Here is a 24,335-nt window from a genome sequence, read left to right as displayed (position 1 = left end):
TTTTTGGGGGTGCTGAAGCACCTCTAAATTGAATCCCAGCACCCCTAAAATTTGAGATTTTTTTTTAAATTTTTTTTTTTACTGTATGTCATTTTTAAGCTAGAAACGTTTAAAAAGCATACAGTACTTGGCTGAAACTTAATATTTGAACAACAAATATGCAATGGCATGATATGCAGTTTAGCAGTGTCCAATCATAAAACTTATTTCATTAACCATTAGAAAGGCAGAAGACACCAGATGTTAAGAGTTACCTGTTTTGTGGAGAAAACACGTAGAAAAAACAATCTTCATGCTTTTTGCACCAGCTGACAATCCTCTGAATCAAGCTCAGAGATTCCTGCAGGGATTAGAAGTTACACATTAGTCACCTGTGTTAATCCAAGAGATTGACTTCATACTTAAAGGACAGTAACACTGAGATGTGTAGTGAAGCAGAAAAACATTATTGGGTGTTCAACTTTGCAAAATCTGCATCAAGGATTAACTTTCATTTAAGCATAAAATCAGACTTTTAAAGCCATCACTTCTGGGATCTTACATTGTCCTCAGTGATGTCTGGCAGTGCAGGGGCGGGGTCGGTCACAAAGGATCTGCTGGGCTTAGAGCCAGAACCAGTGCTGGGGTGGCCCTGGAACAACAGGAAATATGGTGAAGTGTAGGAAAGCAGGTGTGGTTGTACAAAAACAACACCTTAAGACACTTACATTGTCTCTGTTGTTGTGGTCAATGTGTGTTGGGTCACTCTCAGGGGAACCGTCGTTTGGATTGGAAATGTTCTGAAAGGTCAGAATCACAATGCCCACAAGAACATTGAGAAGAACAAGGTTCCCCAGCACGATGAGCACAGCAAAGTAAAGCATGGCCCATGAGGATGTTGCAGCAATGGCGTGGTAAAGCACCAGATTCCAGCCGTCCCCGGTGAAAACCTGAATTTGAGAGAGACAGAGAGAGAGAGAGAGAGAGAGAGAGAGAGAGAGAGAGAGAGAGAGAGAGAGATATTAAATTAGACACATCACTTATGGTATATTGGTATTGAAACCATGCCTCCATGCTCCTCCCATTGTGAGACATGGAGCCAAAACCCAGCCTTAATTGGCGCTGACATATTTAGAGAGTTTAATGACTTTAATGTAACTGTTTGTTCAGTTGCCATTCATCCATTCACGTGTACTGTATTTTATTGTTTGACCTATGTTCCATCTGTTAACATCAAGGAGGAGGGGTTTATGAACTATACTGCAGCCAATCAGTTGGGGGAACTCCAAATATTTAGGCTGTGGCATCCACTTTATTATACAGTCTACGGACGTTGGCACACATTCACGATCATGTAAGAAAGAAAAAAATCTAACCTCAAACACAGTAACCATGGACCAGCGGAGGCTGGTTTTTTCGGGCATTGCGCATGTCTCCATGTTTCGTCTCGAACTGAAATTTATCACCAAACAGGACCATACCAAGTATACTGCAGAGAGACAAGAACAAACAATCAGACTTATTGAAACATAGGCACCTTGTGACAGAAGCGTTTGGTGTTTAACTGTCTTCAAACAAACAAACATGGATGTAGTGATGTGGGTTTTCTTTTGATGTGTACATGCCTAAAGATTACGGTGAACGACAGCAGAAAAATTCAGAGCCCAGCTGCCTCCTCAAGTGTCTTCTTGAGCACCAGCAGCTGTCTCTTCAGGTGAGGCAGGAAGTCAAGAAGCTTCACAAACCGCAGCAGACGCATTGACTGCAGAACCAATGATAGTTTGCCTTCAGCTTCGCCAATAACCTCCAACAAACTTAAAAAAAACAAAACAAAGAAACAAAGAAGCAAATAAAACAAACTGACAAACAGTTGTTATGTGCCATGGATGACAACAAAGAGAGAGACACAGACGTAACACTTCTATCCCTCCACCAACTAGCTAAGATGCAGTGTACATATAATGATGTCTTTCTTTTGGTGTAGTTTGCATTAGGGGTCGACAGATTATCAACCTGGTCTGTTATCGGGAGCTGATATCCAGTATTTGGCTGATTATCTGTATCTGTGTTTTATTTTACTGACTGCTGATCAAATGAATAAATTAAAAGTGTGCTACTTTGCCTCCGCTGCAGGTGCATCTTTCCATCTAGGTGTGTTTCCCCTCACCACTACTGCTACTTCTACTTCAGTGAGAAATCTGAGCACTTGTACTGCTGGTGGATACATACAGTCATAGGCGTTTGTAGCCCATTTTTGGGGGTGCTGAAGCACCTCTAAATTGAATCCCAGCACCCCTAAAATTTGAGATTTTTTTTTTAATTTTTTTTTTACTGTATGTCATTTTTAAGCTAGAAACGTTTAAAAAGCATACAGTACTTGGCTGAAACTTAATATTTGAACAACAAAAATACAGCAGCTCCATGTTTTACATGTTGTGCATTGCATTTCAAATGAAAGTCCAAAAAATAACTCCAATGTCATTTTTTGGTATTTTTGGTACTCACTATAGGGGGCTGGTTTACTCCAGAAACATACATACTGTTTATGTATATGTTGAGGAGCTGCTGTTTCAAAATGAGTTGTCTTTCCTCAGAAATTAGGGTTACCTTATGTTTCTTTTATTATTCCAATCCATTTCTCTTTTGCTGTGGCTCAGCATTTAAATAACCTTCATCAGATTTGATGGTTTAGTCACAGACTTTCCCAAAAAGTGTTGTACTTTTCTTTCACAAATGTGGGAATGAAATTACATTAAAATGTACAAAACATCCGATCCTAGAATCGCCCCTGCATACAGTTATCTGAGACAAAAATCTCTAGCAAACCCTATAATACTAGAGAACTCTGTCTTGTTTTTACAATAATAATAATAATAATTTCATTTGTAGAGCACCTTTCAAAACCAGGTTACAAAGTGCTTTACATGGGCAGCAAAATAAAACAGGCAGATCATAAAAACACACAAGTCAAGACAAAGAAATAAAACATATTTTAAAAGACGTAAAATTCCCCTAAAATAACTCTAAAGGAATACAATTCTTTTAAAAGATATTTCTTAAGATGGTTAAAATAAAATAAAGTCAGGCTCTGTGATAAAAGTATGTTTTAAGAAGGGATTTAAAGCTGGGGTTGGCAGTCTCGGAAAACCAGTATGAATTTGAATGTAGCTTTTCCTCATGACTCCGTCTAACCCCTCCCCTCCTCCCTCGGAGCTCCTCCAAAACGACGCCCCCCCCGCTCACATGCACGAGCGCCTGATTCAAAACCGGTCCTCACAATAACATTATCATAGTGAAAGTTAAAAACACAAACAAACATGGCTGCTGTTAGCACTCACAACTGTCATGCTAGCATTATCCAGTTGTACTGGTGACACGATATCAGGAGAAAAGCTCTACTGTTTGTTAAACGTGTTCAGTGTAGATGCTCTTAATTCCTACAGTGTTGACGGTCAGTGAAGGCATCAGGAGAGGTGTAGAGTGTGTGAGCAGGAGAGAGGAGAGACAAGAGGAGAAGTTCTTCATTCATTCAAACATTGATTGTTGTTTTGTTGGTTGGCGTGATCACGGCCGACAGTGACCGGTTATTAAAGATCAGCGTGTTCACGTATCGGCTCGTCATCCCTACAGCGTCCGGACGGACGCTACGATAAATATATATTTTCTGTAGGACTTACTGAACGTCATTAATTATTCTGCTTGTTTGTGAGAGCTTTTTAGACTCTGATCCGGACTACAGTCCTGAGCAAAGCACCTCATCAGGTCAGAGGGGACAGGCCCGAGGACGAGCGAGAGGGGCAGTAAATAGAGTCAGGGGAAGTAGAGGCAGGAGACGGGGACTCGGAGGAGTGCACGCCGGGGAAATGTACGAGCAGGAGGAGGGCAGAACGGCAGGACGGGATTTGATTGGTTTAAAATTTGGGGAGCCAAAACACGGTGATTGGTTGGTGTTTTCCCAGGTTTACTCCGGCTGTAGATAGCTGATTTTTTTTCACTCTTTTTTAGGAACACATTATGTATTGATTGCCATCAGGACATAAAGATCATTTTAACCAGTATGACAAAAAGTGTATCTAAATCTGATTACCAACCCCAGCTTTAAAAGAGCTCACTCACTCAGCAGACTTGATCTCCTGGGGCAGATGGTTCCAGAGCGTCGGACCCCTCTGTCCCCTTTTGTTTTCATTTTAGTATTTGGAATGGACAGTAAACCTCTGCCAATATTCATGAATATACATGAATGTATTCAATCATGTTAGCAGGCCAGAAGAATGATTCAGTATATCACCTGACGGTAACGATGAAAAAGTCGAAGACGTTCTTTTGGTCCTTGAAGTACTCCCACTTGAGAGCCAGCAACTTTAGGATCATCTCCACGAGGAATATGATGGTGCAGACGGTGTTACTGATCTTTAATACACGTGTCAACATCTTGGGCTGTTGACAGACAAAGATGACATGGTATTTATGATGAAGGAGGACAGATTTTGAAAGGTCTCTCTCCCTACTGAACACCTCAGAGTCCAAATTCCTCAGAAAAAAAATCGGAAAAGTTTCCTGAATTCTCAAGACAAAGACGGAGGCAGCTCTGAACAGTCAGTCAGAACCATTTTAGCTTTACTCTCATCACTCACCCTACCCCTCTGACTTCTATAGAATCCCAGAACGGACGATGAGTAAGCAGACTACAACACTTTGCTCCTCACCTGCTCGTGGTGCTCTATGACCAAGGAAACAGTACTGAGGACCACAGCAAGCATGATGAGGCCTTGAAACGGAGTACTCTCGACAGTCCTTTTCAGGATTCTCTTGCAGGGTGTCAAAACCTGACCCTGTAAGAAAGGGGAGTCAGTGATGTGACCCCTTGTTAGTGAGGCAACAATGCTGTTTACAGTAACAGAATGTTTTACAATAGTCTCACCAAGGCATTACTCCTGCCATTACCCTGCTGGTATTTCTGTGAGTTAAAAAAGAAAACATGAATGAATAACTGGAGGTAGATTGAGACAGAGTCCTTTCACTCTGTTTTCTGTTGTGTTTAGAACTATGTTCTGACAGAGAATTCTTGGATGATATTTTCAAAGCCTTACTCGAACATTAACACAGGCAAATGTTTACGGTGTTGCTTTAAGAACTGATCATATACAGTCACTGACCTGTTGTCTCCACAGAAGATCCTCCGCATGTGACCCATGAGCTTGTGAAACAGTGCTGCTGTGCTAACAGCGCCAACCTGTGGCTCCTCTGTCTTTCTCTCCATGCCCTCAGAGAACTTGGTGGCGATGACGACTGCGCACATGTTCATCATGATGAGAGCGCCAATCTGGTCAGAGAGTGAAGTGTTGCTATTTAGAGCAAATCCTCAGAAAACTTGGGAAACTCAACACGGGAGACAAATTCAACACATTCACTTCAATTTCACTTAAACCTGGAACCCAGTTTAGAAGCAGCTCTCAGGACTATTAGGTCAGACACAACCACGATCTGTTCATACTGAAGATCATTGTTTTGAGACTGTACTCAGGCTCAGGGGCACATGAAGGCAGACATTATTAATTAAACAGAAACTACAACAAGTGACCACTTACAATGGTGGCAACGATGAAGATGGGAAGACTCCAGATGGAATGGGCATCCGCCACATAGAACATGATCTCTGTCCAACCTTCCAGTGTGAACAACTGGGGACAGAGAGAGAGAGAGAGAGAGAGAGAGAGAGAGAGAGAGAGAGAGAGAGAGAGAGAGAGAGAGAGAGAGAGAGAAAGAAAGAGAGACAAGAGATATATGAAATGATAGTATATTCAATTTATTATTATTATTATTCGTTTTAAGTTCAAGGGAACGTGGGGGGGTAGAGAGTGTGGGAAGACATGCAGGAAATGGTCGTGGCCGGGAGTCGAACCGGCGACCTTTGCGACAAGGACTATGGCCTCTGTACTAGGGTCACTTAGACCGCTCAGCCACCAGCACCCCAAAACTAATTAATTTAATAAAATGATAAAAGCTCTCGGTTCAAATCCTCATCAAATAATCTATGGCTAGTAGAAAGCTTGACACCTATTACTCTCTGATGATATTTCAAACATAGACAGGATGATCACCAGATCACCAGCAACAAAACCTCTCCAGAAACCCACTAAGAACCAGACAGTAGATCTCTGACACATGCATGCTTTTAATGTCATGGCACACACAGTGTCCGGGTAGTTGAGTTCTCAAAACGTTGTCATACCATAATAATAATAATAATTAATAAGTGATAGGACTTATATAGTGCTTTTTAAAGATAAATAAAATACAAAAAACCGTCCTAGAAGCAAACAATCTCCTGGGACATTTAGCCACATGTTCTGGTCATGCCACACATTGAGCAACTTTTGGACCTCTAGATTTAAAGTATATTGATATATCTTTTGAGAGAACAATATACCCTGAACTTTTTATAGTATTGTTTGGTGTTCCAGCAAACAGGCAGGGTATAACTACAAAAACTTTCTCCTCACCTATAAAGCTCTCCAAAACCTGGCCCCCACTTATCTCCACGACCTCCTTCATGAACACACTCCCTCCCTCTCCCTCCGCTCAACCTCTGCTGGACTACTAACCATTCCACCGTCACGCCTCAGTACCATGGGTGCCCGAGCCTTCAGCTGCTCAGCACCCAGACTCTGGAACTCCCTCCCCCCACACATAAGACAGTCAGACTCCATCACATCATTCAAATCCCAGGTCAAAACCCACCTTTTCAAATGAGCTTATTATCTTATCTAACTGGACTCTCTGCACTTCACTCGTTTTTATTTGATGTTATTATTTAGTCTGTTTGTTTTAATGATGTTTTAATGATGAATGTTTTCTATTTTTATTCCCTGTAAGGTGACCTTGGGTGACTTGAAAGGCGCCTCCAAATAAAATTTATTATTATTATTATTATTATTATTATTATTATTATTATTATAACTTCCTACCATTCTAATGTAATTGCTTTTACATCACTGATAGCATGGAGGTTAATCCTTGTTAGATAGAAAGCTTCTGGTCCTTCCTCCTTCATACAGTGGATTAAAGAAGTCATGATGTGCCTTCAAATAGAAAAGTAAAGATTTATGTTCACTTAGAAGATGTAACCGGACGTGGATGCCATTTATTGAATGTGTTGAGAAACTGTCATTCCCAGCAACTTAAAGCCACATATGTCTGTGAGGTGGTATTTAGACCTGATCATGTGGGGAAATGTACATTTCCCTGTTTCCCAACTGACCTGTGTTTTCTTGATCTCCTTTAAATCTAATGCAAGTCATTTATGTACCCTGTTGTACCTTACAGCTGAAGTGTGTTTGTTTTTTAAGATTGTTTTATTTTTTTGTTTCTGTATGTATACATATATATATATATATATATATATACACAGTATATATTTGTGCACAATAACTTGATATATCCTATATATTTTTGCTTTTTTTTGTCTTGTGTAATTTGTTTAAAGTCGTGACCACTTGTTTAATGCCAGTTGTTGGCAATACTACTGTTTTTGTTAAAAAATAAAATGTGAAAATGTAAAAATAAAGTCAGCAAAGGCTCTGTCCCCCAAGGTGCGGTGCTCGGTCTTGATGATGGGGGGGTAGGGGATTAGGATCTGAGGATCTGAGGCGGCGAGATGGGGAGTGGCGTTTGAAGAGGTTGTCAGGTATTAAGGGGCTTTGTAAAAAAACAGACTGTGCAAGGACACATCCACTGCAAAAATGGAGCCTCTCCTTCATATTTTTTTAGCTCCTTGCCACCCATCTGCTTTCCTCCATGTCCACTTTAATATTTGATAAACATAAAAAGCCATTCTCACCTGGGCTGTGGTTATCAAAGCACAGCCAATGTTGTCAAAACAGATGACTCCCTTGCGAGGGTTGTTGCCCTCTGCCCGACAGACATTGTAGTACTGGTTCCAGTTGATACAGCCACTGGAGTCATTTGCAGTGGAAGTGTGGTGGTGACGGGGAGCATCCAATGTGCAGATTTGTCCGTCCACACTGTAAGGTGGGACATGACTGCAGCGCTGCATCCCATCCTCGTTGTCAGGCGAACAGATGAAGGAGTACTCTGACCAACTTGAAATATAGTATGGTCTCAGGGAAACGTTGTACGTTCTATAAAAATATTAAAAAGTTGAAGGACAGTTTAAGAGATATGCTATAGACATCATGAATTAGCTTTAAGATAACATTACAATGTGAGTATATTCTGTGTTTCTGTTTCTGGAGGCCATTTTTAACTAATTCTTACTCAGGGAGAACTGATAAAATGTAAACCTGATCAAGATTTTTCCTTACGTAGGAATGTCTTCTCCCAGAAAGCAGCGGTTGTGTAGATGACCCGCCCACATCTGTATTCCCACAACGGAGAAGATGAAAATGACCAGGATTTTGATGAGGAGAACATGACCAAGCATAGGCAGGGTGTCTATGAGCACTATTACCAGGACTCGCAGAACTGCAGAAAACAAACAAAAGATGTGATTCAAAATTGATTGGAGAAAAAAAAACATGACTGGGTGTCCAGAATGAAAACCATCAGAGTTCGGAGACCCCCAAGGGTGCTTGTCTTTCAAATAATCAGATATTGACTTACTTTGTATTCTGTCAAACATTCGCATCGGCCGGAAAGCTTGGAAAACTTTCCAGCGGAGGCTGAAGCGTGCCAGGATGAAGTCCAACACTCTGAAGGAAGAGCATGAGGTAAGGGAAAAGATCTTCATTTTCATCATGGACTAAATTAAAATTGTAAAATGTTGTAAGACTAAATACAAAGACATTAGAGACTGATGGTGAAAAAGTCTTACTGTGAAACGCCTTTTTTAAAATATTGTCAAAAAGTCAGACAAAAGTTGTCTTCATGTTTTTTCTTATCAAGTTTAAAACAAAGAGCCCAGCTGTGTTTGTTCTTAAATGACTGTATAAGTTGTTTTTAACTCTGGAGCGTCTGAGAAGCTTAATATGATTTCTATTGCAAATTGTTGTCTCGTCTACCTGCAGATGAAAGACTAAATAGAGCCATCTATAAGAACAAGAGAGAGGCGCTGTGAGATACTCACTCTCCAAAGTTGATGAGGAAATCCAACGTGTTCCAGTTGTTGCCAAAATAGCCAACAACCCCCAGGGCCAGCATCTTGATGACCATTTCCACGATGAAGAATGCAAAGACAACAGAATCCAAAATCTGAGCGTACATATTAGGGAGAAAGAGTTCAAAGTTTAAAATGCAGTAAAAAAAAAAGAAGCTTTTGCAGACATTAGTAATTAATGTACAGTTATTTGGCTTCACTGTAACTTCAGTGACTAACCAACTTTTCCAAATGACTTCCTTAGAAATTGTTCATGTTATTGCTGCATTGCACTGATGACAGGGTAGAGGTAACACTAACCTTCAGGTAGGTGCGTTGCTCTTCATAGGGTTTGTTCATGCACAGAATCACACAGCTAAACAGGACCATCAGTATGGACAAGTACTCCAACCAAGTGGAGGAATATGTTAAGTTCAATTCAGACAGAGACTGAATAAAATCCTTCTTATAACTCTTAGACAACAGAAGATGAAATGTTTCATGCAAGAGGCACCTCATGGGACTTCAAATAGCTGAAGTGCTACATTTTTTCTTTGGGGAAAGTCTACAGGCTTCTTATTTTCCTTAGGACTGTCATATGAACACAGATGAATACACATTGTTTGATATAAAGTGAAGCTTTCAAGCTGCCTATACTGTTGTTGTTCCTCATGCTTGGTGTCACCACATGTTGGACACAGATAGACTCCCGGTAGAAAGAAAGGATATGTGCTATGGGCCATTTGGAGACACCACCTTCGAAGTTTTGAGGTCTGTTCAAGGCAGCGAAAAACGACAGGAGCCAGGGCTGGGTAGGGCTGCTGCTGCTGCTGCTCATCAGTGGAAGCTTCTTGTTCTTGTATATTGAGGACCACCTCCGGGGGCCTCCCCTCTTCTCTTGCCTCAGATTTCTTCATTCTTTAACTTTAAAAGGAGGAGTTAAGAAAGTTCAGAAGCAGATAAAGAGGGTGTTGACAGGTGCTACAAACACTTGAGCTTGCTATACTTTCATGTTAGTCACTGTTTAACATGAGCTGTGTTCTGGCTGATGAGAAAAAGTAACAGTGAAGAGAAAGAGGTGCGTTAGCTCACGGTTAATGAAGACGTTCCAAATGTAAATCATAACTGGACTACACCGCTTTGAATAACATGAGTAAAACATGTTGGATTAATTAGGATTTTCACTGTTCAACTCTTAAACTATTCAGCTCCTTCACATCATTCAGGCTTCGACTTTTCACATCTCTACGCCCTATCATTGCTTTAAATATTCAACTTTACAAATGGCCGGAATCTTCAAATCCACTTAAACTTCTTCATCTTCAGCAGTTTAGAGCATAATATCCACAAATTTCACTTCACATACTCAAATAAGGCATCCTAACACTCCCTGTCTTCTTCTGCTTCTGTCAAAGGGCTATCTAAGCGAAAGATTGTTCCCTTTGTAGACACTATATGGCCAAATGTTGGACCAAATCGATCTTTGGCCTGATTCACTTCAATGTTATCCTTTGCTGAGTACCATTTGCAACCCCTTCTTTAACCCGCTGCCCTGGTCACATTTTTGCCACTACACATATGAAACTCACATTGACAGATCTACAATGTCTTGGGATGCTCACAGTGTGTTCACTTTTCTAATAGCTTTTATGGTTTTGACAGTTCTGCAGTTTGAGACAGTTTTTCCCCTGAAATCCAATGGAAATCAACTGTGTGAAAGCCAGGATTCTAACAGCAGTTACTGTGTTATGCTATGAGTTCTGATCACTGTGGCTGCTGCTGCTTTCAGTGGTTTGTAAACATAAATAAGACTTTCAACTTTGAACTTTGAAAGATATGTTCACGCTATTTCAGCATTTTCAACCACATCTTTTTGAGCTTTTATTTCATTCACAAATCTGCAAATCCACACAAACTCATTCAACTTCAACAGCTTAAAGCTTCATACTTTCACGTCTAGACTCCATTCACATTTTAAACTGTTCACTATTTACCCATGATTCACTTTTTGTTGTTATCATTCAGTTCTTCACATTTCACAGGTACAAATGTCTGTCTGTTGTTCTATTTCACAGCTTTTTTTGGGCTCTGATTTTCAGCTTTCCCTTCACATTTCCACATGTTCTGCAGTGTTTCACAGCTCTCAAGCCCAAGATCCACAGGATGCGTCGCGTTACGTTACGGCTGCGCCGCGCACGTCGCAGCAAATAGGTTCCCATTCAAGTCAATGCTCTAGAGTCCACAGGGCGCGCTGCGGCGCGTCTAAGCTCCGTCTCTGGAGCGCTCCGCCGCGCCGCTCTGCCAGAGATACGCGGGGAGTCTATTTTCGCCGCTCCCCGCGCCCAGCACGCGTCAATCGACACAGAAATGATCGAACTATCCCGGAAGTCAGGCACGAGGATCGTATGCAACATCCGCTCACTTTCAAAATAAACACCATGTGCAAACACAAGATCGTAAATTTCACCACTTCTTCAACATTACGTCATAACCTGTGGCATCGGGCCAGACGTCAGTCTCAAAAGATATCCGAAACCATGGACGAGGAAAAGTTTATACTGTGTTGTTCTCGCGCGTTTTGGAGTTCTTGAGGGATCTTGAGTTTCCTGCTCCGGAGTGCGCGCCGCTCCAAACACGCATCCTATGGACCAGGGCGAAAGCCCCGGGACGGAGCAGAGCCGTGTCGCAGCCGTAACGCGGCGCACACGCATCCTGTGGACTCCCCGAGTAAAGCCCAAGATCCACAGGATGCGTCGCGTTACGTTACGGCTGCGCCGCGCACGTCGCAGGAAATAGGTTCCCATTCAAGTCAATGCTCTAGAGTCCACAGGGCGTGCTGCGGCGCGTCTCAGCTCCGTCTCTGGAGCGTTCCGCCGCGCCGCTCTGCCAGAGATACGCGGGGAGTCTGTTTTCGCCGCTCCCCGCGCCCAGCACGCGTCAATCGACACAGAAATGATCGAACTATCCCGGAAGTCAGGCACGAGGATCGTATGCAACATCCGCTCACTTTCAAAATAAACACCATGTGCAAACACAAGATCGTAAATTTCACCACTTCTTCAGCATTACGTCATAACCTGTGGCATCGGGCCAGACGTCAGTCTCAAAAGATATCCGACACCATGGACGAGGAAAAGTTTATACTGTGTTGTTCTCGCGCGTTTTGGAGTTCTCGAGGGATCTTGAGTTTCCTGCTCCGGAGTGCGCGCCGCTCCAAACACGCATCCTATGGACCAGGGCGAAAGCCCCGGGACGGAGCAGAGCCGTGTCGCAGCCGTAACGCGGCGCACACGCATCCTGTGGACTCCCCGAGTCAGCCTTCAGCTTCAGCATTTCAACACATTTGCTGCAAGGAAATTCAACATTTCTAGTTTCCCAAATTCAAATGTGCTTTATCGACATGGCTTTTAATAACATTGCTAAGGCATCGAGAATCAATCCAACCCAGAAATGTATGGATTTTTAAAAATGGATTGAATAGGGGGATCATTTCAAACATGTAGTTTGGTATTTTAAAAATAGGTGAACCACTCAAAGACTCAATGTTGAAGAGTTAAACGTTGTCTCCTGTCACGTGTAGAATAAGCTAACCAAACCAGAAACTAACAACTGATATTTCCACTGTTTAACTTGGGCTGCTTTCTTTGGACAATTTGTTAACGTGTTGTCCTCATAAACCATGATGCTCCTCATTGATACAATACAATGCATGCAATACAATACATTACCACTCCAACAACCTTTGATGATATTTTTAGATTCATTAACGTTCGATAGCTAGCTAACTTCACCCCCAAAATAACAGCAGAATGTCCATGTGGCTAGGCATCCAAAGAGTCACTCGAGTTAGCCAGACAGTCTTTGCTAATAAAAACGACTTTTCAAACATCAAATAAATACGAACCTACACAGTGTTAAGCAAGATTCATGAAAAAAGGCATAATAAGCATAATAAGTACTCACCGGTATAAAAACTCAATCCTGCGTTACTTCTTAGTTTGCCGGTAAGCCGCTCTTAAGGGGACGTGTCAGGTCCTCAAGGACTGGCAAGGCGCAAACTGTTGTTTGAAAGCATGTCTGTTTATGTGTGCGCATTTGAAATGCGAGGCCCTGCTCTTTGACATGGATGCGCACGCATGAATAATAGTCACACAGCTTCTAGTTGTACTGCACGCATTATCCCTCTGCATGAGGTTTTTATCAAGTAGAATCATACAGCATTATCATACGCATATATATATCAGACAGATATTACTGTTTGATATTTATTTCAAAGGGGAAAACATCAACTGTGCAAAGAGTCAGCTCAGTCACTTTATTTTCGGCATCTTGACATTTTAAACAAGTATAATATACGTTCATCTTCATTACAACTATACACAACTCAATGTTTTCTGCACTGTAACTCTAACAAATGAGATGGACTCACCATGCGTAAATTGCGCAGACACTGATCATGTTAGAGTCACTTTCCTTGCCTTCTTGGCCGCAAACTCAGCAAGAAGATCTCCATAATCCAATTTGGATACAATGACCTTTTCAACTGATAGCAGGGCAAGCCCACACAGTCTTTCCTGTGACTTGGAGGTGCCCAAATAGTTTTTGATTAGTTCCAACTTTGAAAAGCTTTGCTCGCCCGATGCCACCGTTACTGGAAAAGTCAATGGGTCTGGACTACATTCATTTTCTTTTTCATCACGTTTGCTTTTGTTTCAGGTTCAGTGTCCATATCAGAAGCAACCTCTGTTGTAGTAGCTTTTGCAGTCACAAATGCAGTGTCTCTGACAGACAGACAGACAGACAGACAGACAGAATCATATAAAACTATCAAAACATTTTTGTTAGATAATTAAAATAAATAAATAAATAAATAAATAATATTAATACAAATAAAAATAAAAGCCAGATTGCAGGTGTAGCGGACTCAAGATAGTTGCTTGTCAGCAGGAAGGAAGTCACTCAGAAGTCTTGATCTTTGCTTTTATTCTCATGACAGGAGCTATAGAGAGGGGCACAGGGCAAAGTGTCACACACACACACACACACACACACACACACACACACACAGAGGCAGTGGCACGGTCTCTCTCTCTCCATGACAGGAGCTGCACCACATTTTTTTTACAGGTATTAAAATAAATCAGTATAACAAATGAACAATATAAAATACATACTTCTTTATTCAGGTTTATCTCAAATACCTCTGCAGTCCTTTCATAATATATACAACACCAAAATAACTGCTTAAACATCTAAACATACCTATAGAGAGGGGCACAGGGCAAAGTCACACTCACACACACACACACACACACACACACACACACAGGCAGTGGCACGGTCTCTCTCTCCTGCAGAGAGTCACAGAATATGCACATTAGGGAAATCTCCAACGTATTTAACACTGATGGTTTAGCTGCTGTCTGTAACGATGCTTGACAGAAGACGCTTTAGCTCATAGCTCATAGCATATCATTGTTAGACCTTAGTCGTATGTATATGTTATTATCTATGTCGGCACCTTATCATCACAGGCCAAAGTAAATAACTACTAAAGTAAGTTTGAAATAATAATCATTGTTTCTTTGAGAGTATCTTCATACACCTCCTCTGGACAGATCAATTTGTATTATATGCAGATGTTCAATTTTACAGCCATTAGCATTATTTTTTAATAACATTTACTTTCATTTCAAAAACTGAATTAGCTAACATGTATCTGCATTTATTTCACACACCATCTCAAAGCAGGACCTCAGCACTGAAACAGAGGGGACAACACACTCCTCCTCCAGCTGGACTGAACCTGAGCTTTCAGCAGTGGACAGAGGAAGGGGAGAGCTTCTGCATCAGGCCTGTGCTGCATGGAACGACAGCTTTGCTGCTGATGAAGACCTGGAGCCAGGCGTGGAACAAAGACAATACAGATAAACAGCATACAGACAGCATGTGTTGTGGCAGCATGGATTTTAGGTGAGGGCAACAGAGTGGGGATCCATAGAAGCACTGTGTGAAGAATTAGAGACAAATATCCAGACACTCAGGGCCACTGCACTGGGTTTATACTCTGCAGACTAATATCAATTGTATAAAAGCAAGAAAGGTTAAACAAGCAGGTCATATCTACTTCTTACACCTCAATAAAACACACTGACTTGCTTCTATAATACCAAGTAATTTATAGTTATATTGACAATGCAAATTGCTATCTAAATCTAATATTTTACTTTGAGCCAAGTGAATGCAAATACAGTTCGTTTTCTTTAAACAGTCTTGTGTTTTATTTTCAATATACAATATTTAGAGTTCTTCACATTATTCACATATCTGTTACACGGTGTATGATGATACAACTTAACACTTTTCATACAGGCAGGTTCTGTAAGAGTGAAAGAGAAGATATAGTGATGGTTAGAAGAGGAACAAAGGGAAGCTTAGAGTGACTACATGTGTCACATTTTACTCTAAAAGTTAAATCTTTTATGATCAGCCATGCTGCTTTATCAATATTCAGACTATGCTGCAGATATGAGATATATAATATTTATTCTTGTTTGTCATGTAAGTGATGCAAGAAAAATATGCTTACATGTGTACACATTTATCTGCATTGGATGCGGTCTTGTGCTAGTTCTGTCCAAGTCCCCTTTGGTCATCAGGTCTTAGTGTTCTTGTTTTGGGAAGTCTCTTCCCAGATTTCAACCATCTTCCAAGGATTTCTCTCTGAAAATGAGGGATGTAAAGTTACATGGGAGACTACAGCTCTGCAGTCTTATGGCTTCTTCACTGTAGATGCTCCATGTTTTGGTCGTCTTATTGTAGTAGCTTTTGTTCCCGTCACAATACAGAATTTATAATTCAACGTCAGTGAATGATTTTTTCCTCCCATGTTTTTAAAATTCCACTCAGGTAAATAGCAAATATTTGAGTAATGTTGTGTGTTTATGAATGAAAAGCATTTTGCAGCATACAAGAGGATGTGGTTCTGAAAGGATTTCAGGTCAGGTGTTGTGCTGTGCTGTATAGGGACAGACAGTTCATCAGTCATTGCCCTCATCTATTTTAGTAAGATTCATCAATTCATAATTTTGTCTTGAAATGCGTTTGTCTTACTGAAAGTTGGTAAACTTCTCCACATCCTTCAGTCAGCGTTTATCAGGGATGATGGATGCACAAGCCTGATGTGATGGAGAGCCTGTGTAAAACATAATGAAGAACATTGTAGGATTAACTCATCAGCTCAGTATTAGAGACTTCAGTGTAGAGATCTAAAACATGATCATATAGTCTGACAACTCACCTCACACCATCCATGGCTTATCTCTGCTGCTCTCATCAAGTGGCCCGTGGTCACAGCTTCCAAAAGAGCAGCGGTGCTGGTCTCTGACATGGAGGAGGACACGATGCCACATTATCTGAGGAGACATCACAGTGAAACACATAATGTATTGTTCAATAAAATCCTGGGAGAATACTGAATAATACTTACTGACATCTAAGTGATAATGTTTAGTTAGCCTGTGGTTATGTATAATAGCATTTCAGGGTCTTGTTCACACTGAGGCAGAGTAATGAGTGAAGATAACTAGCAGACAAAAAGCTGGAGGGTGGTCAACATGACTTCTACCCCTCTGACTTTCAGAGCTAACATTAGGGGATCCTTGTGTTTTATCACTGTGTAACTACATGCAACTTTGAGAACACAGTATGCAATAACTCAACCCTCACCACGCAGAGCACACAGACTACTGTGTTATACCTGCAGCATGTGGGCTTTAATGCACTTTATCACAGACTACTGTGTTATACCTGCAGCATGTGGGCTTTAATGCACTTTATCACAGACTACTGTGTTATACCTGCAGCATGTGAGCTTTAATGCACATTATCACAGACTACTGTGTTATACCTGCAGCATGTGGGGTTTAATGCACATTATCACAGACTACTGTGTTATACCTGCAGCATGTGGGCTGTAATCATAGACTGTATGGCTATAGTTCACATTATCACAGATTACTGTGTTATATCTGCATCACAGACAGCTTATAGGTGCTAGCTTTGCTCAATACATGCAGCTAATGCTAACGAGCTAGCCGTGTGGCTAACGCGATTTGACCTACATACAGACGATTATTATAGTGCAATAAAATATTACATTGTGATTAACAACAGAAATGAAGCATTACATACCCGTTTCAAGGAAGAGGATCCACCCAGCATCTGTTTTCAGTCATTTTAACTCCTTTAGTTCTCTCCATCTCTGAGAAGCTATCCTGAAGTGCTTCAGACTGGGCTCTGTCACTCTCCTGTTTGCTTTCTTTTGCTCTTCTGTCCTTTCTCTGTTTACCAGTCCAGCTCCAGTTTCCACCATAACTTCAAAATAATTCAAATAAATTGATTTCTTCAAGGAAAAGACCAGCGGTCACTTGTTGCTTCTCTCTCACTCTGCTCACGTCTCTCTGCTTCTCTCTGCTAAACTCAGCGGTCGGCGTAGTGTAAACAAGGGGACACGCGGGTACTGCCGTATATCGTTCCATTGTTTTGCGCGGGAAATGGTCGGGTCGGACAGGGATTTTTGAAATAGCATTTAGAAATGACCTTTTTTAGAGCTGATAATCTCATTTTATAACGTGGATTAAGAGCAGGAACATATATAAAGGTGAGACTATTGCAAGATCACTTAAAAAGTCATCATAGCCCCTTTAAAGACATGTTTTGGGGACCTCTTAGACCAATATATATTGATGAAAAAAGCGTGATATGTCACCTTTAACTGTTTAAAATGTCTGGTTTGTCAGTATAGATACTCCACAGTAAACTCAAGTTCCACAGAATTCTGTCCACTGTCTAATGTCTCCTGTCCACTCACTGATTTCACACGGAGCTGGAAGTCATTTACCGCTAGTTTAAAGCTGCTGTTGGTAGTTGTGATATAAACATCAGCTTGGAGAGAGATTTCGAATGTCAACACTACCCCACCCCACCAGATTTCCCCCACTTCTCATGCTTGTTGGATGCTTGCTATGAGGAAGTAGTGCCGGCTTCCCAGCCAATCAGGACAACCTAGTAGGGGCCGCCACTCGACCAATCAGGACAGAGGGTCGAAGAGTAGCTCTGATTGGTTGGTGATAACGGGAACAAAGGGGAATAATAACATTGCTTGATACAAAGGCATTGAAAAACACAGAGATTTGGCCATAATCTGAAATGACTTCACTAACTGATGAGTATCGATGGGTGTTATGACTTTTTTCCAAACCCAGCAGAAAAAAAAAAACCTTTTTTACCCCATTCCTACCAACTGCACCTTTAAGTGAGTTTGTTAAGGTCAAAAATGAAACTTTTGGAGGTAGCTCTACAAACCATTGTACCCTGAAGTACTTCCGGTGCCTAAATGCACACGCTCCCCTAACTGTTTACCTACAGTAAAGAGGTCTTTAACAAAACGGGCCTAAAGTTTACATGAGTCATTTCAGCTTAGCCTTTTAATTTAGAAAAATATCATGGACTTCAACTGGGAGAAATACTGCACCAGCACAGCAGTGCTGAACTTAATATGTGGTTCACACATTTCAGCATGGGGATGAACTATCTTGTAACTCAGAACATCTCAAAGACTTTCTTTGTTTCCTTCTGTGTTAATCAGAGTGCACAGAGGACTTTCGGTGCCTGGGTTTAAATCAGTATACCAACTTCAGGAACTTTGGGGCGGCCCTGCTCACGCTCTACAGAGTGTGCACTGCAGACAACTGGAGTCTTATTCTGATGGTATGAAGTCACACATGCATACACAAATGGTATTCCAAAACCAAACATGTAGACTTCCAGTGTACAGGAATGTAACAAGAGGAAACATTGTCTGCTTTCTGTGTGCTAATGTAACCTACAGCATAGGCGTACCTGTGTACTTGCTCTTTGTCTTTTAAGGACACATTGAGGGAGTGTCCTCCGGGTAGACATGGCTGCCCCAGCTACCTGCACTGGGTCGCTCCTATCTACTTCTCCAGCTTCGTGGTTATGGCCCAGTTTGTGCTGATAAACTTGGTGGTGGCAGCCATCACGCAGGCTCTGGAGGACAGCAAGCAGGTAGCAGCTGTAAAAAACAAACAAACTCAGACATCCAGACATCCAGTAGAGCCAGTGTTCTTTCGCCCCCGTTGATGTTGCGAGTCAGGAATGGCATAGAAATGTAGCAATGATATTTTGGCATTTCAGAGAAATTCTACCAACTTGTATTTTCCCCCAGGAGGAGGAAAACGCCCGCGACTTGGTTTTGGCAGAAGAGAATGTCGGACCAGACCAGTCACAGCCAGACAGATGAGTCTGACTGGAGAGGAAGCGTTCTACAGAGGAGTACACTCAAAGAAAATGCTTTCATTTAACCAGAGACCGTTTTGTTGAAACAACTAATTGTAAATATGTTGAGTGAACATTAAGTATTGACATTACCATTACTTCTTTGCAATGTTTGGGTCCAACTGCATTTTGAATGGTACAATAACACTAATTAATCATGCTGACTGAACAAAACTAAAGGAAGTTCAATCCATCCATTATCTTGACCACTTATCCTGTTCGGGGTCACAGGGAGCTGACTTCGGGCAGAAGTCAGACAACTATTCACGCATCACACACACATTATTGAGGAAATAATACTTTTTTGACATATCAAGAATGTTTACATTTAGCAGTTTAAACTTAGTTTACCCCTAGTTGGTGTCAAGTTTAGAGAAAGACCACAAAACAGACTGGGTTTGTTGGAATAGAGCTCTATTTCCCAGAGACAAACGATGACTAACAGAAAATATGGATCTTGACTTGGTAGCATTTAAAATACGTGCTTACTGATGAAGACATTTCTCAACAATAGATGTTGCACGTTACTGCCGCCTTCTGCTCTGGAGAGGTATTGCAGATGGGATTCCTACCTAAACCCTTTAGGTCAGGGATGTCAAACTCAGTTCAGGGGCCACATACAGCCCAAGTTTATCTGAAGTGGGCCGAACCAGCAAAATCATAACATGATAACCTATAAATAACGACAATTCTACATTTTTCCCTTTGTTTTAGTGCAAAAAAAGTACAAGTACATTCTGAAAATATTCACATTTAATGAACTATCTTTCTATAAAAACAGCTGTTGTGTGTTTTGCCATGATGCGTCTCATAGTGGGCTGAATATTTTACTCTTTAGGCCCTGAAACCTGCTGCGAACACACCAAACACATGTTTCCCATTCATCTGACACCCAGTGTAATGTTTACAGCAAAAGAACAGAGATTATAATAATGAAGAAGGTAAAGTTGACTATTTTGGACCCCTCAGCTCCAGCTTGAACAGTTTGCTTGCTGGACAGTGTTGTATGCAGGGGTGTAGTGCTAGTGTTAGTAGTTAGTGGATCAGCATATAGTGTTCCAAAAGTCTTTATGAATCTCAACCGGATTATGCAAACAGCAAGTAATCTATTTTCTCACATTGATTTGATGCGACCCCCAGAGTACAAATTTGAAATAGTAGTAACTTTTATTGAAATATGGCAGTTAATGTCTTCTCTTTAATTTTTACACTTTGCAAAGTGTCACTTTGCGGGCCGGATTGGAACCTCTGTCGGGCCAGTTTTGGCCCACGGGCCGCATGTTTGACACCCCTGCTTTAGGTTGTGTGGACATAAAACAATCTTGTAGTTTGAAGGATTTTGCATGTTGTGTTAAAACTACATGATTTAACAATGTTTAACCACTAAACATGAATTAATATAATAGAAGCTACATGTTATACTTGTGTTGATAAAACAGACAACCATGTTGCTTTTTTTTGAGTGTATGGGGCAGAATTTAGATTTTTAGAATACACACAACAGGACTTTCAGAGGAATGAGGAATAGTAAGGCCCAACTGAAGAGTGAGTGATGGCTTGTCTGTGTACACGGGGGAGTTGGTAGCAATTCTGCTAGCGATACAATGGATAGAGGAAGTAAGACCACTGAGAGCAGTAATATGTTCTGACTCCAGTTCATCACTGATGAGCATTAAACATAACATCTCAGAAAGTAGACCAGATATTTTAGTAGACATCCAACAATCAATTTACAGAATTCAAATGAAGGGACTGCAGGCAATATTTCTGTGGGCGCCTGTAGCCGAGTAAATATTGTATATTTAAATATTATGTCATTTTATGTATAATGAACATCCTCAAAACCCTAATGTAACATCTCCTGCAATAGATTCAGTGAGACCAAGTGTTTTTGCACATTTTCAGCCCTGTGTTGAATGTAAATATGTTTATTGAGTTCCACTTACCTGTTGTAGTGGGGGTCTATAATTAATGTAACACACACAAACACAGATGTGACGTACACTTGAGGTCAAAATTATTAGCCCCCCAGGAATTCTGGAACATTTTCCTTAAATTCTGCCCAATGTTTGAGTCATTGATAAAACTTGATATAAGCAAACATTCACCAGTGTTCTTTAGTAGCTTTGGTACATTTTGGAATGTAAAATACATTTTTAGGATAACTTTATATCAAACATAGTGAAAAATGGGGTGGTCAAAATTATTAGCCCCCCTGTGAATTTTTACTTTTAAAACATACCTGAGCAGTCAGTTTGTTTCCTAACAACACCTGTAGGTCTGTTGGCTTCCTAACAACACCTGAGCATTCAAACAGCATTGAGATTTACTAAAGGGACTCCAAACAGGGCACTTGAACACGTTATTGAGAAAGACTACTCTTACTAACCATGCCAAAGGTGAAGAAAATCAGTCTTGAGCTCAGAAAGAAGATAATGGAGGCTCATAATAAGGAGGAAAGCTATACTGTCATGTCCAGGCGTTTTACAGTGTCTAGAACAGCTGTATGTTGCATCATTGCAAAGTACAAGGAGACAAACTCTGTTAGAAACAAACCTAGGCGTGGTAGAAAACACAAGATATCAAGAACTTTGGAGAGGAAAGCAGTCGAAGATGTCAACAAGAAGCCCCGGACATCTGCCAAGATGATTGTTGCTGACCTGACCTCCTCTGGAGTTGATGTTTGAAGGAACACAGTTGTGAGGGATCTTCATTGTAGTGGGCTTCAGGACCATCGTCCCAGAAGAACCCCTTTACTCAAAGAGCGGCACATCAGAGCCAGACTGAGGTTTGCCTGTGAACATTTGAAAGGTAAAGATGAGTTTTGGAAGTCCATCCTTTGATCTGATGGAACTTTTTGGGCATATGGATGTTGATTATGTTTGGCCAAGAAAGGGAGAGTCCTTCAACCCTAAGAACACGGTCCTCAGAATTAAACATGGTGGAGGGAGCATCTTACTGTGGGGCTGTTTTGCAGCCTCAGGCACGGGAAAACTTGTTCTGGTGCATGGCATCATGAAAAAAGAAAGTGAATAATGTGAAGAACTCTGCTCTTAGTCTAGGCTTTGGTCGGTGCTGGGTCTTCCAGCAAGACAATGATCCAAAGCTTACATCAAAATTGGAAAAACAGTTATTAAAGGACACCTAAACCAAGGTCCTGGAGTGGCCCGTGCAGAGCCCAGATCTAAATCCTGTGAAGAATCTGTGGTGGGTGCTCAAAGTGAATGTCCATGCTCAGAAACCATGTATTTTGGACCAGCTGGAACAGTTTGCATTGGAAGAATGGGCCAAAATCCCTCCAGAGACATGTTCCAACCTAGTAAAGAACTATCTGAAGAGGTTGTTGTCAGGTGTGGCTCAGAAAGGGTGCACTATTGACTACTTAAGGCCAGGGGGCTAATCATTTTAGACATGCCATTTTTACCTTTTCTTGTTTCAATTCATTGCATCAATAAAATATCCAAGTCAAACATAGTGAACATTTTGAATTTGTTATTTTGGAAACACATAAACTATAAACACTTGTTGTTAATGGTCATTTTCATGGAGAAATCAAGGGTTTTATCTGATTTCACAAGGGGGGCTAATAATTTTGACATCAACTGTAGCTGCACCTGCAGCTCCTGTCATGGTGAGACCATAGTGATGCTCTCTCTCTCCTTTATTTGAAGCTAGCTTGTTTAAAAAGTTATTAAACCTGTTTCAAACTGTGTCAAATGAATATTATAGCTTTTGTTAATATGTTAATGAGTTTTATCGTTGATATTGATCAGTAAAACAGACTCTAAACGGTGTTAAATCAGTGTTAAATACATTTACCCTAATTTGACTATTCTGTGACTCGCTGCAGGAGAGAGAGACCGTGCCACTGCCTGTGTGTGTGTGTGTGTGTGTGTGTGTGTGTGTGTGTGTGTGTGTGTGTGTGTGTGTGTGTGTGTGTGTGTGTGTGTGACTTTGCCCTGTGCCCCTCTCTATAGGTATGTTTAGATGTTTAAGCAGTTATTTTGATGTTGTATATATTATGAAAGGACTGCAGAGGTATTTGAGATAAACCTGAATTTAGAAGTATGTATTTTATATTGTTCATTTGTTATACTAATTTATTTTAATACCTGTAAAAAAATGTGGTGCAGCTCCTGTCATGGAGAGAGAGAGACCGTGCCACTGCCTGTGTGTGTGTGTGTGTGCGTGTGTGTGTGTGTGTGTGTGTGTGTGTAGGCTCAAATCCTAATGACTTTGGTTATCCTCGTATTCCCCAGGCATCACTAAGATGTTCATATTTTCTTGTTTTGCAAAACGCTCCAGAAGCTGCCATGATATGTGTACGACTCTAGTTGGACTGCAGGGGCGTCGCCGGACCCCCTTTACTGGGGCACGTGCCTCAGTATAAATGAGCTGTGCCCCAGTATCAGGGGCGGACTGGCCATGGGAAGGGAAGTAAAAGACTTTAGGTGCAGTTGTTAATGTGTTGCATCCACCGCAGTGTTTCCCATACATTCATTAATTCCTAAATAAGTGAAGTCCCACTATCCCCAGCACTGCTTGCGGTTAAAAAAAAAACATCATTAAATTCACAATGGTTTGAAAGCTTTCCCTGGTTATAATACTCTGTAAATAGAGATGCAGCTTTTTGTTTCTCATGTAGGATGTTTGGTAAACACATGAAACATGACACATTTGTGAGCACTGGTTTCACTAACTGGAAAAAAGCTCTGGATCTCTTTAGAGGGCACGAGAAAACACCTACTCATAAAAAGTGTGTGTGTGTGTGTGTGTGTGTGTATGGGTGTGTGTGTGTGTGAGGAAGGGGAAATAGTAGGAGGCCTGTGCCCCAGTAGAGCTTTGTGCCTAGCAACGCCCCTGAGTTGGAGTATTATTTAACCAAGCATGCAAACAAACAGAG

The 24,335-nt window shown here is 41.1% G+C and overlaps 2 protein-coding genes and 1 long non-coding RNA gene across 5 annotated transcripts; 1 reads left to right on the top strand and 2 right to left on the bottom strand.

Moving 5' to 3' along the window:
• Window positions 1-4,692: 4,692 nt before the first annotated feature.
• On the bottom strand, window positions 4,693-13,699 carry LOC117815744 (voltage-dependent T-type calcium channel subunit alpha-1H-like). 2 transcript variants are annotated; one of them, XM_034687637.1, is made up of 12 exons: window positions 13,503-13,699; window positions 13,037-13,131; window positions 9,803-9,997; window positions 9,395-9,488; window positions 9,065-9,189; window positions 8,602-8,690; window positions 8,304-8,463; window positions 7,820-8,120; window positions 5,568-5,660; window positions 5,136-5,302; window positions 4,901-4,936; window positions 4,693-4,811 (listed from the first exon to the last, which is right to left on the bottom strand). In XM_034687637.1, the coding sequence occupies exons 3-12, from the start codon at window positions 9,988-9,990 to the stop codon at window positions 4,799-4,801; spliced, it is 1,266 nt and encodes a 421-aa protein (XP_034543528.1). In that variant the 5' UTR covers window positions 9,991-9,997; window positions 13,037-13,131; window positions 13,503-13,699; the 3' UTR covers window positions 4,693-4,798. The 2 variants fall into 2 exon arrangements, with proteins under 2 accessions (XP_034543528.1, XP_034543529.1); XM_034687638.1 differs by lacking the exon at window positions 13,503-13,699 and having other exon boundaries at window positions 13,037-13,243.
• Window positions 13,700-15,381: 1,682 nt separating this feature from the next.
• LOC117815762 lies at window positions 15,382-17,553 on the bottom strand. Of its 2 annotated transcripts, XR_004631846.1 has the most exons (5): window positions 17,267-17,553; window positions 16,374-16,488; window positions 16,187-16,268; window positions 15,663-15,796; window positions 15,382-15,452 (listed from the first exon to the last, which is right to left on the bottom strand). It is a non-coding gene; the product is annotated as an uncharacterized LOC117815762 (long non-coding RNA). The 2 variants fall into 2 exon arrangements; XR_004631845.1 differs by lacking the exons at window positions 15,382-15,452; window positions 15,663-15,796 and adding an exon at window positions 16,042-16,091.
• Window positions 17,554-18,555: 1,002 nt separating this feature from the next.
• Window positions 18,556-19,431, top strand: LOC117815761 (voltage-dependent T-type calcium channel subunit alpha-1I-like). The gene is made up of 3 exons (XM_034687664.1): window positions 18,556-18,844; window positions 19,004-19,162; window positions 19,323-19,431. The coding sequence occupies exons 1-3, from the start codon at window positions 18,842-18,844 to the stop codon at window positions 19,395-19,397; spliced, it is 237 nt and encodes a 78-aa protein (XP_034543555.1). The 5' UTR covers window positions 18,556-18,841; the 3' UTR covers window positions 19,398-19,431.
• The last annotated feature ends 4,904 nt before the right edge of the window (window positions 19,432-24,335 follow it).

Source organism: Notolabrus celidotus, chromosome 7, assembly GCF_009762535.1.
Source record: "Notolabrus celidotus isolate fNotCel1 chromosome 7, fNotCel1.pri, whole genome shotgun sequence".
In the NCBI taxonomy this organism is placed as follows: Eukaryota; Metazoa; Chordata; class Actinopteri; order Labriformes; family Labridae; genus Notolabrus; species Notolabrus celidotus.
Note: the sequence above shows the minus strand (reverse complement) of the source record. Positions and strands in the feature narration are given on the sequence as shown.